General features: G+C 43.0%; 1 protein-coding gene across 4 annotated transcripts in view; it reads left to right on the top strand.

Annotated features, from left to right (window-relative positions):
* Positions 1-14,896, top strand: part of SASH1 (SAM and SH3 domain containing 1) — a 913,623-nt gene that overhangs the window by 838,252 nt on the left and 60,475 nt on the right. For 3 of the 4 annotated variants that reach the window (XM_029056623.2, XM_029056651.2, XM_029056641.2), the window contains exon 8: positions 1,621-1,722. The exons of the other annotated variant lie outside the window; for it this stretch is intronic. In XM_029056623.2, the coding sequence (XP_028912456.1) occupies positions 1,621-1,722 (102 nt within the window). The remainder of the gene's footprint in view (positions 1-1,620; positions 1,723-14,896) is intronic. 4 annotated transcript variants of the gene reach the window in all.

The raw sequence follows: 14,896 nt of genomic DNA, 5'->3' as shown, positions 1-14,896 counted from the left end.
GAGGGAGGGCGTTCCAGGACCGCGGGAGGACGTGACCCAGGGGTCGACGGCGGGATAGGCGAGACCGAGGGACGGTGAGGAGGTGGGCGGCAGAGAAGCGGAGCGTGCGGGGTGGGCGGTAGAAAGAGAGAAGGGAAGAGAGGGAGGAAGGGGCAAGGTGATGGAGAGCCTCGAAGCCTAGAGTGAGGAGTTTTTGTTTGGAGCGGAGGTCGATAGGCAACCACTGGAGTTGTTTAAGAAGGGGAGTGACATGCCCAGATCGTTTCTGCAGGAAGATGAACCGGGCAGCAGAGTGAAGAATAGACCGGAGCGGGGCGAGAGAGGAGGAAGGGAGGTCAGAGAGAAGGCTGACACAGTAGTCTAGCCGGGATATAACGAGAGCCCGTATATATATATGTACACATCATTAATAAAATAGAGTAATAGATAATATATACAAATATCCATAAGTGCTGTGGGGAGGGGAAGAGCAGAGGGAGGAAGTAGGGACAATGGGGAGGGGAGGAGGGACAGAGGGAAAGGGAGAGCTCAATCTGGGAAGGCCTCCTGGAGGAGGTGAGCTCTCAGTAGGGCTTTGAAGGGGGGAACAGAGCTAGTTTGTTGATGTGAGGAGGGAGGGCATTCCAGCTCAGTGGTAGGACGTGGGCCAGAGGTCGACGGTGGGACAGGCAAGAACGAGGCACAGTGAGGAGGTCAGTGGCAGAGGAGCAGAGTGTGTGGGTTGGGTTATAGAAGGAGAGAAGGGAAGTGAGGTATGAGGGGATAAGGTGATGGAGAGCTTTGAAGCCAATAGTGAGGAGTTTTTGCATCGTGCAAAGGCTGATAGGCAACCACTGGAGATTTTTGAAGAGGACAAGCCCAGAGCGTTTCTGTAGAAAGATAATCCGGGCAGCAGAGTGAAGTATAGACTGAAGTGGGGAGAGACAGGAGGAAGGGAGATCAGAGAGGATCTTTCTGATCCTTCCTTGTATACTAACTCAAAGCTGAATGAGTGCATGGAGTGGGCTGTAGAAGGAGAGAAGGAGGTGAGGTAGGAGGGGGCAAGGTGATGGAGAGCTTTGAAGCCAAGAGTGAGGAGTTTTGCTTCAGAACTAGAGAGCTGTTTATACACCCAAAAAGTTACATTTCTGGAAGGATACTTGAGATGTCTTGTAGTCTTGTTATTTTCCTTCCTATCCTCTAGGGTCTTCACAAAATTCTTTTGGAATTAGTGCCTGAATCTGAACTAGGGATGAGAGTAATCTTTAAACAGAAGGGATAGCGTTTAAGGGATTACTGAAGAAAATTAAGTGATTTGACTCGATTTCTGATTCGCTGACGAGAGTCTTCAGGTCACACTGCAGGCCTCATAATTAAAGCCTCAGGATTCAACTAAAAAAGAGTTTCATAATGGAAGTTGCAAATAATTGGGAAGAAAATCAAGAGCTTTTATGAATACAGAAGTTCCTTTATGTCTGTTTGTCATATTTAGGCTATAAGCCATGGGGTAAGGATTGTGCTCTCCTCAAAATGCCTCGTTGACTTTCAGTCATTAATAATAGCATGAAAGAGAGCCCTAAAGCGTTGATTTGACTTTCAGTGGGTGTGTCAGCCTTAACTTCAAATGTCCTTTCATTGCAGCTTAAGGAATATGAGTCCCAGCATCGGCAGTCTGGGTCCTTGGATCCTGCAGACTGGCCCGATGGCTCTTTCCCAACATTCGATGGATCGTCGAACTGCAATGTAAGTGCCCCATTCGTTGGCTAGCTATCCTCCCAGATTTTCTAAGGAAGGGCATGTCAATTGGGCACTAAGAAGTTGAAATATACAAATTATATGTGTAAATTTGCTCAGCTTGTCAGAAGAAGCCTGTGAATGTATCCCTTTACCAATCACAGGGAGAATCCTGGTCTGGGCTGGGGCCTCCAAGAGAATTTAGTAAAGGAATTTAATTTCTTCATTTCCCTGTGGCAACAAGTAATAGATTCCCTTCATCCAGCTAACTATTCTACTGACAGTTTTTCCATGGTGTGAAGGTGCCTGTACAATTTTACTTGTGTTATTATTATTAATCATTTATTTAATGCAATCAGGGGCTAGGGTCTTCTTCCACAAAGAAGAAAAGAGTGCCTATCTCAAACTTTCCTTCATTTGGGCATCTTCACCCTTTCTATTCTTCAAATCGATGTGCACAAGAGATGGGAGAGGAGTAGCTCCTGCAAAGTTTATCTCATTTCTCCCCCGGGCTGCCTCTCCTGGCCTTCTTGAGGCAAGTGAAATCCCCCAAAGTCCCAGAGGCACTGGACCATTCTACATTTCCCTGCCCATTGTCAGTACTTTTCAATACAGTGGTGCTTCTCAATCTCCTCAGTGGAAGTGGTTGGAAAAGGACCAAATGATCCTTGTTGAATGAGGTTTCTTTAGGTATATGTGGGAATGTATATTTGTCCCCTTATTCAGGCCCCCTGAAATATTAATATTATATTCTTACTAACTCTATCCATATAAAGTCTTTAGGGAAATAGCTTGAGATCTGATTCAGTGAATAGGAATCTGGGAAATTCCTGTCCTCTAGATCATCTTTTGCCAATGTGTCATATTTATATCTAGTATTCCTTTGGTGCATTTTTTAAATCTGAAAATAAAATGTTGGGGGTTCAGGGTTAAAGACTATAATTTAACCTGATAGTTGCATGAAGTTGCATTGTCATGGATAATATATTCCCCATACCAGTGACCTGAACTGATCAGGCAGTTAGTCAATCAGTGGTATTTATTGAGTGTTTTCTGGTTGCAGAGTACTATACTAAGTGTTTGGGAAAGTACAATACAATAGAGTTGTTAGACACTATAAGAATAATTATGGTATATGTTAAGTGCTTTCTATAGGTCAAACACTGTATTAAGCCCTGGGGTAGATCGAAAATAATCAGATCCCACATGGGGCTCAGCCTAAATAGAAGGGAGAACAGATATCAAATCTCTATTTGCAGATGAGGGAACTGAGGCACAGAGAAGTTGTGACTTTATAATAATAATGTTGGTATTTGTTAAGCACTTACTATGTGCTAAGCACTATTCTAAGCCCTGGGGTAGATACAAGTGAATTAGGTTGTCCCACATCGGGCTCTCAGACTTCATCCCCATTTTCCAGATGAGGTAACTGAGGCCCAGAGAAGTTAAGTGACTTACCCAAGCTCACACAGCTAACAAGTGGTGGAGCTGGGGTCTTTCCACTAAGCCACACTGCTTCCCAAGGTCACACAGCAGGAAAGTCACGAGGATGGATTAGAACCCAGATCCTCTGACTCCTAGGACTGGGCTCTTTCCACTAGACCATGCTGCTTCTCTTATGATCCCTGCTGTCAAGGAGTCTAGCGAGGGAAGAAGCAGAATAAACTGAAGCTTTTCAAACCTTTGCAAAGCAAAGTATCAGATCCCCTGGTTTTATTTTTAGCTAAAGAGAGTCAGGTATTATGGGAGCCTTTACAATTATAGCAAATTCCAGGAAAATATTTCTCTCTGCTCTTGCTGTTCAGTTGAAACCATCTTGGTAGGAAAGAGAATGCCAACACATTTGGTTGCTAAATTTTTCCTTTTCTAAGCCACCCAAGCATATTTTTCATTAGTGAAATGAATCCGCTCTAATTTGTGAAAAACTTTTTTTATGGTTAGCTCCAAAGTGGGACAGCCCTAATCCCATTGTCATGAATAATATATTGAAGCAGCATGGCTCAGTGGAAAGAGCCTGGGCTTCGGAGTCAGAGGTCATGAGTTTGAATCCCGGCTCCGCCACTTGTCAGCTGTGTGACTGTGGGCAAGTCACTTAACTTCTCTTTGCCTCAGTTCCCTCATCTGTAAAATGGGGATTAAGACTGTGAACCCCACGTGGGACAACCTGATTCCCTTGTGTCTACTCCAGCGCTTAGAACAGTGCTTAGCACATAGTAAGTGCTTAATAAATACCAACATTATTAATCCCATCTCCTGCGGAAAGTTTAGACTAAAATTTAGACTAGAGGGTATACCTTCCATGTTCTTGGGTATTTGGCGTGGACTCTGCCTTTGGATTCATTAGCCTCCCCTTCCTTTCGTCTGAAAGTACTTCTACAGTGGCCTCTCTGAATATTTTATCAATTAATAGTATTTACTGAGAGCTTAATGTGGGCAGAACACTGTAATAAAAGCTTGGGAGAGTATAAACAACAGAGTTAGTAGACAAGATCCCTGCCCAGAAGAAGTTAACATTTTACAGGGGTAGATGGTCGTGGATTAGGGAAACCCTAAACCCTAAAATGGATTAGGGGTCTCTTTGCATCTGAAAAAACAAGGAGTCTAGTTATCAGAGGTAAGTGTAATTCCCTGAGCTTCTTCAGTTTGTCTTCACTGTACCACCCCACTTTCCTGTGTTTAATACACTCTTATATGTAAACTTTCCCTTTCAACTGCAAGGAGAGAGGGCTTATTAGATGACAAGCCCTGTTTGACCCCCCCCAGAGTGAAGGAAGCTGAGTTGTTACCATTTATAATAATAGATGTCAAGTGTTAGCCAGCAATATGTCCCTGGACTATGAGGTAATCAGCGACCAGAGTTTTAAATGTTCTTTCTAGGTTTTTGTATCCCCAGATCCTAAAGTATAGTATAATGCAATCTCTTGAGCAGAAGGGAATACCATTAAATGAGTTTAGACACGTAGAGATCCAGGATGGAAAGTAATTCCTGTGGCCCCTCTCTCCAGAGGCTTGTGCTGGAGGTGTGCATGGCTAGTGATTAGGTGGGATGGGGAATAATCTAAGGAGTTAAACTAGTGACCAGTGTAGTTAATGTTGGTATTTGTTAAGCACTTACTATGTGCAGAACACTGTTCTAAGCGCTTGGGTAGATACAAGGTCAACAGGTTGTCCCCCTTGAGGCTCACCATCTTAATCCTCATTTTACAGATGAGGGAACCGAGGCACAGAGAAGTTAAGTGACTTGCCCACAGTCACACAGCTGACAAGTGGCAGAGTCGAGATTCAAACCCATGGCCTCTGACTCCCAAGCCCAGGCTCTTTCAACTGAGCCACGCTGCTTCTCCTAAGGAGTAGTTGTTTTACTCCTTAAACTGCTGCCTTGGGTCAAGCTGGATGGCACTTCTTGCTCTCAGGGATCCTGGTGTCAGATTTTTTTTTTTCTACAGTTGAGGATCCCGAGTGGCAGGGGTGACTTCATGTGGAGAAAAAATGTGTTGCTGCATCCAGTTCTGCATGATTTTAGTATGCAGTGCACATAATGACATTTATGGAAGTCTACCCAAGCCCAAAACTTTGCCTCGGAGTTGGTTTGGAATTGAGGGCAGGGCAGGGGAACCTCTGATCCTAATAATAGTCAGGTGTTGATGATACTGATTATGAGAATAGGCACAATCACTTGAGTTAACAAAACTCAGGCTTGTGGAGAAGGAACAAAGGGCTAACTCTCCCTATTGGATTGCTACGTCTCCAGATCCACCTGAGACTTCTGACATTAGCATCTGAAACCAGCATCTACCCAAACCCTGCTAAATCAGACACATGCTTGCTTCAGTTCTACTGTAACCTATTAAGGGTTCAGTCATATCAGTTTTGCTAGCAACTTTTGTTTCTGCAGAGGACTGGCTTGGAGCATTATTAATTTTATTGACAAATGTTATAAATATGGTAATAATGGTACCTGGAATTTATATTGGTAGCTCTTTCATTTTTCAAAGGACTGATCCAAACACAAGCCCCCATAGTTACCCCTGTTCCCTGGCCACACACATACCCTCTCCTCATGCTCCCAAGATCCATGTGAGGGAAGGGAAAGGGGGTATACATAGTCTTCAAAGTGCTGAGCACAGGGTGTAGCACTTCCAACCTTGCCATTCACTGTCCAAGAGCCCTCACTCCTCCTTCCCTCACCCCAATATTAAGTCAGGAAAATAGGATAGCTGGAACTTCTTAGCTGGGCTTCGTGCTGATCAGCTTGGCCACACACTGGACTCTAGTGCCCATATTTCAGGCTCCCGTTAGTATGAAGAGGCCCTGAAAAGCTGTCTGTCTTCTGCCACTGCTCTATTGTAATGTCCATGACGGCAGGAATTGTATCTACTATTTACTATTTCCCTAGTATTTAGTGCAGTGTCTTGCAAAATATCACTCAATTCTGGCACAGAGTAAGTACTTAACAAATGCTAAAAGGAAAAGAAAAGAATAGTGTTGATTGATTGCTCGATCACCAAATGAGCAGTAGGGAGGGCATCGATGACAGATGTTGCACACCAACCTGTCTCTTTCCATATGCTTACCAAATCGATAATGATAACAGTACAACTGTATTTAAGTGCGTACTATGTACTAAATACTGTACTGGGTGCTGGAGTGGGTACAGTAATAATCAGATCGGAAAAAGTCCCTGTCCCACATGGTGCTCACAGTCTTAGTAGGTAGAACAGGTATTGAACCTCCATTTTTCAGATGAGGAAATTGACGCACAGAGAAGTGAGTGACTTGCCCAAGTTCATACTACAGGCAGTTGGCAGAGCCAGGGTAAGAACCCAGGTCCTCCGACTCCCAAGTCCATGCTCTTTCTTCTAGGCCATGCTGCTTTTTCAAACAATCATTAGTATTTATTGATCACCTAGTGCTTTTTCAGAGTGCTTCAGAGAGTAAAACTGAAACAAAAGATACAGTTCCTGCCTTCAGGGTAACTGCAGTATAACGAGAAGATGCGGAAGCATGGGGGTAAACATGTTTTTTTTTACAAATAGTGAAAGCAGGAAGAAGGAAAAGGTCACAACTGTTGGTAGAAAGAATATGGAAAGATGATCCAGAAGGAACGAATGAGTGAAAAAACAATAATGAGTGAATGAGCAAGTATTTTATATAGATGGTTATAAATACATGTGCTGCTGATGAAAGTATGACTATCAATGTTAAAAGTGGCCATTGGACTGATGAAACCTGGAGTGATGGAGGTGAATTGGGGAAGGCTTTTCTGTAAGAGGTGGAATTTCAGTCAGGCTTAGACAGTGAGCCCCTACATTCCATTCTCCAACTGAACAGACTCTGTCCCATGTGGGGCAGACTGTTTTTCCGGTTATCTTGTATCTATCCCAGTGCTTCATACAGTGCCTGACATATGGTAAATCCTTAGACATGTTACTATTATTATCATTATTACATTTATTCAAAATGGCCAGAGATATGGTCTTGTAGACTTATAGAGGAAAGAAGTTTCAGGCAGAGGGAAGGGTCTGACCCAAGTGTTGGAGGAAGAGTCAAAAGTGAGGTTCAGTTAGAAGATTGGCTTGGGAGAGGCAAAGCATGTGAACTAGGGTGTAACATCCTTGACTCGTCTCTCTCGTTCACCCCACACATCCTTTCCGTTATCAAGACCTGCCGGTTTCACCTCTACAATATCGCCAAGATCCACCCTTTCCTCTCCACCCAAACGGCTACCTTACTGTTACGGGCTCTCGTTATATCCCGGCTAGACTACTGTGTCAGCCTTCTCTCTGACCTCTCTTCCACCTCTCTTGCCCCGCTCCAGTCTATTCTTCACTCCACTGCCCGGCTCATCTTCCTGCAGAAACGATCTGGGCATGTCACTCCCCTTCTTAAACAACTCCAGTGGTTGCCTATCAACCTCCGCTCCAAACAAAAACTCCTCACTCTAGGCTTCGAGGCTCTCCATCACCTTGCCCCTTCCTCCCTCTCTTCCCTTCTCTCTTTCTACCACCCACCCCGCACGCTCCGCTTCTCTGCCGCCCACCTCCTCACCGTCCCTCGGTCTCGCCTATCCCGCCGTCGACCCCTGGGTCACGTCCTCCCGCGGTCCTGGAACGCCCTCCCTCCTCACCTCCACCAAACTGATTCTCTTTCCCTCTTCAAAACCCTACTTAAAACTCACCTCCTCCAAGAGGCGTTCCCAGACTGAGCTCCTCTTCTCCCTCTACTCCCTCTGCCATCCCCCCTTTACCTCTCTGCAGCTTAACCCTCTTTTTTCCCTTTTCCCTCTGCTCCTCCACCTCTCCCTTTCCATCCCCACAGCACTGTACTCGTCCGCTCAACTGTATATATTTTCGTTACCCTATTTATTTTGTTAATGAATTGTACATCGCCTTGATTCTATTTAGTTGCCATCGGTTTTTACGAGATGTTCTTCCCCTTGACTCTATTTATTGCCATTGTTCTTGTCTGTCCGTCTCCCCCGATTAGACTGTAAGCCCGTCAAAGGGCAGGGAATGTCTCTATCTGTTGCTGACTTGTTCATCCCAAGTGCTTAGTACAGTGCTCTGCACATAGTAAGCGCTCAATAAATACTATTGAATGAATGAAAGTGTGAAGAGAGTAGAGTTGTAGGAAGGAGAATGTGGTGGAGAGCTTTGAAACTGTTAAGGACAACCTGCTTGATGAGTAGGGAAATGGAGAGCCATTAGAAAGATGATTTGGCCAGCAGCATATAGTAGAAGAGGCTGAAGAGGAGAGAGAGAGACAGTAGGCTGAGTAGGGTGGTAAAGTAGCCAGATTAGTGGATTATAAGAGTGGAAAGAGAAAGATGGAGCTAAGACATGTGGGGATAGAAAATCCACCAGGATTTCATCACTTGAGGTGAATGTAAGAGCTAAAAACAATGATACTTAAAGATGGCACTAAAAGTGTGAACTTCCAGACAGGGATGATGGCAGTGGTGGTGTAGATGGAGATGAGAAAGAGTGAATTTAGAAGAGAGGATGAATAGTAATAATATGGGATTTATTAAGTGCTTACTGTGTGCAGAGTGCTATAATAAGTTCAGTTTAGTCATGTTGAGTTTAAGCTGCTGGCAGGACATTAGGTGGAAATGTCCTGGACACAGTGGGTCAGTGAGGTAGATTTGGGAGCCATCCCACAGAAATGGTAGTTGAAGCCCTGTGAGCAGATAAACTCCCTGGGTGGAGGACAGGGAGGGGAGAGGAAGTACAAGGAGAGGGAAGGTGGAGAAAGGGAGAGAGAATGAAGAGAAGAATAAGGTACCCAGTATAGAGCCTTGTGGGAACAGCCATAGTTGATGTAGAGAGACCAAAGAAGAGTCAACTTATGAGACCTAAAAGAAGCAGATGGAGAGGTATTGTGCTGGCAAGGGTGGATAGCAGTTTCAGGAGGAGGGGGTATCAACAGTGTTGAAGGCAGTCAAATGGCCAAGGATCATTACCCCCTTTAAAAGGATGGCCTGGACACCAGAGTTGGCTCATTAAGTTTGAAAAGCGTTAGGCGTGTTACCAGGACCAAGCTCTTTCGGTCACCTTTGATGGGAAATACGGACTATAGGGGAAACAGGGAAGAGACAATAAAAGATTTGGGGCTCAGGGTCCAACAGGGATGCTGTCTCCTCCTAAATCTCATTCCTGCCTTACCCCTCCAGACCCATCCTGCCCTGCCCCTCCTAGCCTTGCCCTGACTCTCCCAACCTCATCAATCCCAGTTACACCTTTCCAAACTCAATGGTACCCTGCCTCTCTCTGCCCTGCCTCTTCAAGCCGTGCTCTGCAACTTCCTCTCCAAGCTTCACCTTGCCATGTCTCATTAAACGCTGCTATGCCCTGCACCTCTTAGCCATACTCTTTCTGGCCCAACTCTGCTCCAACCTCTCCAAGACCTGCCCTGCCCCTTCCAGCCCCTCCCTGCCTGGGCCCTTTCTACCCAATCAAAAGGACACTTGATCAGGTAGAGATACGTGATCCAGTGCTTGGCACATAGTAAGTACTTAACAAATACCATCATTATTTTGAACCCACTAGATAAAACTTATTGTGGACAGGGATTGTGTCTACCAACTGAATTGTATTGTACACTACCAAGTTTTTAGTACAGTGCTTTACGCACAGTAAGCCCTCAATAAATATCATTGATCAGATGAGTTGGAGGCACAAGCCCAAGTTGTCTTCAGTATCTGGAGCCCCCAACTGAGAGCTCAATGGACTTCAACCACATAATCTCTGCATGGTGGTTCTGGTGTTGGTAGTAATTTTTCCCTGATTCCTCTTCTGACAAAATATTCCCACTCCCTCACCTCTTGGTAAACAGTAGACCCAAGAGCTTCCTTCTCTCAGCCGCTGCTAGGCTGCTGAAAGTGGGAGCAATCCCATTGCCCTCCCAGAAGTAGGAATCTTAAGACCATGGGGTCCTGCATCGGCAAGTCCCCATTCTGGGCTTGGTGAATGATGTGTTTTAGGATTCAATTTTCATTTATTTGTTTTTCAGCAGTCTCTTTCTCATTCTTGAAATTAGGTTATTACCTGTTGTCAAATAGTATATCCAGATCCACATCACAACTCCTTGGAGAATTAGATCCTAAGGGCAGGATCAGAAACATGTCTCCCCCTCCGCGGAGCATGAGGAGAGGCTGCCCTCTCTTGTTTGTGTTTCATTAACATATCTTCTGTTGGGAGGGTTGGTGTTTGATTCCAGGCCAAATCCTTGAAATCTGGCTTTTGATCTCATATGTTGAGGTCCAGTTTGTCTTGCAAAAGGGTGACCTGCTCCCTGTGTAGCTAGAGGCAGGAAGAGATTGTTATTTTTCCAAGAGGATTTCTCGCTTTGTATGGCTTCTTTGTGCTTTGCTGTTTTTCATCTGCCCATTGGTGAAAAGATTGAAATAATTGTCTGTGTCATGTTGGTTATAAGGCTTTCCTGGAGCACACATGGCAGGTGGAAACTGAGAGGGTCAGTGATCTTTAACTTGTGCCCAAACATTAAAGAAAATACTTAAATAAAAAGGCCTTTAAGGTTGGGAGCTGTATCTTTTCCATGTTCCAAGCGTCTCTGTTGTGATGCTTTACACGTGTGATTCCTCAATCTGCATTTTTGGAGGAACATGAATCTGGAAGAGGTCTTTTACCCAGAAAAACAATTTTCTGAGAAGTGTATGTAAAATTGCATCAGTTTTCTGTTCAGTATTTTTCAGCATATTCATCCAACAATCATTGTTACTAAGATGAAGAATAAATAAGGAAAGTAGAGATGGTGTAGTACAGCAAAGTGTTTTCAAAAAAATCTCTTTATGGTGACCTTTAATAATAAAGTGCCATGGTAAAATTTATATTAATGTAAGAATACATAATAAATATTAGTAGCAGTAGTAGAGGTGAATAGTACTTATTAAGCACTTCCTGGAACCAGTTAATTGGTATAATTTATTGAGCATCTCCTCTGTGCAGCACACTGTCCTAAGTGCTTGGGAGAGAACAATACCAACAGGGCTGGTAGGAATTTTTTTAAAGGTATTTGTAAAGGATTTACTGTGTACCAGGCACTTTAACAAGTGCTGGGGCAGATACAAGCTAATCAGATTGGACGCAGTCCATGTCCCTCACTGGGGCTCACAGTCTTCATCACCATTTGACAGATGAGGGAACTGAGACCCAGACTTGCCCCAGATCACACAGCAGCCAAGTGGCAGAGTCAGAATTAGAACCCAGGTCTTTCTGATTCCCAGGCCCCTGTTCTATCCATAAACCATGCTGCTTCTCCTGTTCCCTCCCCGCAAGTATCTGATCATCTAGATTGGGGAGTCAGATATATAAATGAATTGAGTCTTGGAAAAAAATTTATAGGTAAGAGTTAGACTTTATCCCTGGCCCTCCAGGAGTTCTCAATCTAAAAATAAGGTGGGTAAGGGATTGGCAACCAATGCAAGAGAAAAGTTGAAATAATATAAGTGTAAAATGAATCTCAGTTATAAATTTGGTATTTATTAAGCACTTACTCTGTGCCAAGCATTGTTCTAAGCACAGGGATAGGTACAAGTTTATCTTTTTGGACAGAGTCCCTGTCACACATGTGCCGCACAGTCTGGGTAATTTGCTTCATAAGGTTCTATAGACCCCCTGCTTTTACTTTGGCTTTCTCTGAGGGGCAGGGGGAGAGCCTGTGGGCGACTAACACCAAATGCTCTGCATAAATAAAAGGGACGGGGCACACAAACAGATTTTTACAAGTGACTGTGTAAGGCCCTTGCCAAGGAAACTGGGGGCTTTCAAACTCTCCTTCAAAAGATCCCCAAATGCATCCTTGGTAGTATGGTTGAAGGCTGTCGTTTATATTTATGGGGCTTTGCTAAACATTCACTGTGTTTCCATAGATATATGCAATTCCTTCTGCTCCAAAGGGCGTGTATGCTTTGGGCCCCCAGTATATGGTAATCCATTCTTTCCATAGGCTTTGGTGACTACTGCAATTGCTGAGCCAGAGGCTGCAGTTTGTTGTTTTTTTCCAGTTGCCATAGCCATCATTTAAGGTAGCATTTTTTTTCTAGACAGTCACCTACCAATTCGGCTAAAATCCCCCAAACCAGACTAACGAGAAGCAAAAGTCAATTGTACATTTTATGACTTTTCCATTGCTCTTCATCATCATCATCAGTGGTTTATATTGAGGGCATATTTGATGCAGAGCACTATATAAAGCTGTCAGGAAGTACAGTACAACAGAGTTGGTAGATACATGCCCTGCTCACAGTGAGCTTAAAGTCCAGAGGGGAAGACAGACATTAGCATTAATAAATAATTTAAAATACCCACACTGAATAACTTGACTTCTGTAATACAGAATGACTTGAAGATTTAATCATTTTTTATCTGCCGGATAGTGTTGCAGCGGACCAATGGGTAGCTCAAGAGATTTTGTTGACCAACTTGCGTTTAGTCAATTGGCTATAATGTGAGTCATCTGGTCAAACCACCATTAATCCATTAGAAAGGCAGGATTGCTTAATAGATAGATCGTGAGTTCTAATCCTGGCTCCCCCACTTGTCTGGTATGTTACTTTGGGCAAGTTACTTCACTTCTCTGTGCCTCAGTTACCTCATATATAAAATTGGGATTGAGACTGTGAGCTCCATGTGGAACCTGGACTGTGTCCAACCCGATTTGCTTGAATCCACCCCAATGATTTGTACAGTGCCTGTCATATAGAAAGTGCTTAACAAATACCACAATTTTTATTATTATTGTTATTCAATGGTTTCTTTATGGTATTTATTAAGCAATTTTTATGTGCCAGTCACTCTACTAAGTGCTGGGGTAGATACAAGATAATCAGGTTGGACACAGTCCCTGTCCCACATGGAGCTCACAGTCTTAATCCCCATTCATTCATTGATTTAGTTGTATTTATTGAGCACTTGCTGTGTGCAGAGCATTATACTAAGCGCTTGAAAAGTACAATTCAGCAATAAAGAGAGAAAATCCCTGCCCACATCAGGATTACAGTTTTTACAGATGAGGTTACCAAGGCACAGAGAAGTTAAGTGACATGTCCAAGGTCACACAGGAAACAAGTGACAGATTCAGGATTAAAACCCAGGTCCTCTGACTCCAAGGCCCATATTCTTTCCACTAGGTTATGCTGCTTCCCACTGAATTTTTACACTGAATTTTGCTGATTTCAAAAAGATGATCTGGTTAGTAATATATCAAAATGTTTTTAAAATATACTCCTCCTGTTGGCCACTCACACTCTCCAAATGCTTAATTTGTTTTGTTCATCATATAAATTCAGCCATTTGGGGGTTAAATCTTGAATTATGGTATTTTAGTTACTGTTCTTTACCACAAGAGAATTGCTCAGATGTTTCGTCTTTATTTCTACTGAACTTCCATTCATTACTGTTTCTTAATAAGAGGAAACTAAAGAAAAAATAGATTTCCAGTAGAATAATAACTACCTTCTGAATAAACATTTCTCTGCATTTCTTGGAATTTTCCAGGAGGTAGTTTTTAATTTTGTGTAATCCTTAGTGTGTGGTTGTTATTTGTCATTTAGCAGGATGAATAGGGATGAATTGATTTGCTAATAAGGATTTCATTTTCTTTTTTCCTAATTTGTAGTTAAAACATGGCGTTCTTTGGAGTAGCCCTTCTAGAATGCACTAAGCACTAAACTCTGTACATGCAAGCTTTCCTTTCAGGATTTTCACTTATGAGGCTTTCTCACTCTGATCAAAAGCTTTGTTCATTTAGCTTTTTCATTTGACTAGGATAAAAGGAGGGGGAAAAATACTGAGTAATAATTTGCCAGAGCCTTGTTATGTCCTGTAGCTCAAGAATAGTCTTAACAGCGTTTTTTTTGTTCACACTATCCTCTCACACTAAAGTGATCAACATTTTTCTGCTTGTACTCAATTTTAAAAGGTACTTTATAGATTTTTACTTTTTTAAGACACCCTGAAATTTTGACATTGTTCAGATTATTATGAGTAAATTCCTATGGGAATCCCTACTTTTCAATTAGAATATAATCACAGTTCCTTGTTTTTAATAATGTAATAACTCTAAAACTAGGGTGTCATAAATATGGAGGAACTCAAGAATCTGAATTTGTAATCTGTGGTTAATATGAGGAAAAATAAATGTATTGAGAGACAGGTGATAGGTTGAACTATTGGAAATCTAATTTAGAAAACATTGTACATTGTACTAACTCAGGAAGAGAGGGTGGGTCCTCACATTTACTCTTGTAAGGCACATTTTAAAAACTGGGGAGAATGTATGTCATTATATCCTTATTGCCTGCCATTCCTCCCCATTTCCCCTATCAGCTATAATTTATTTCATTGTCCATCTCCCGTTTAGACTGTGAGCTCCTTGTAGGCAGTTACTGTGTCTAAGTATGATTGATTAATTACCAACTCATAATGTATTCTCCCAAGTGGTCTGTAAACAGTAAGAACTGTGTGCACAGTAAACCAGGGAATATGTTCAATCAGATTATCTTGTGTTTAGTGCTAGAGGGCAAGGTAGAATGGGCTGGAACTCGGCTCTCCAGGATCAGGAAAAAGACTAGACCCACCATCGCAGTCTGGTTTGACGACAGTGGTCATTTTGGCCAGTGGGGAGCATTTTTCAGCTACCAGTCTTGCATTCCCCCCCCCCC

Source organism: Ornithorhynchus anatinus, chromosome 2 (assembly GCF_004115215.2).
Source record: "Ornithorhynchus anatinus isolate Pmale09 chromosome 2, mOrnAna1.pri.v4, whole genome shotgun sequence".
Lineage (NCBI taxonomy): Eukaryota > Metazoa > Chordata > Mammalia > Monotremata > Ornithorhynchidae > Ornithorhynchus > Ornithorhynchus anatinus.
Note: the sequence above shows the minus strand (reverse complement) of the source record. Positions and strands in the feature narration are given on the sequence as shown.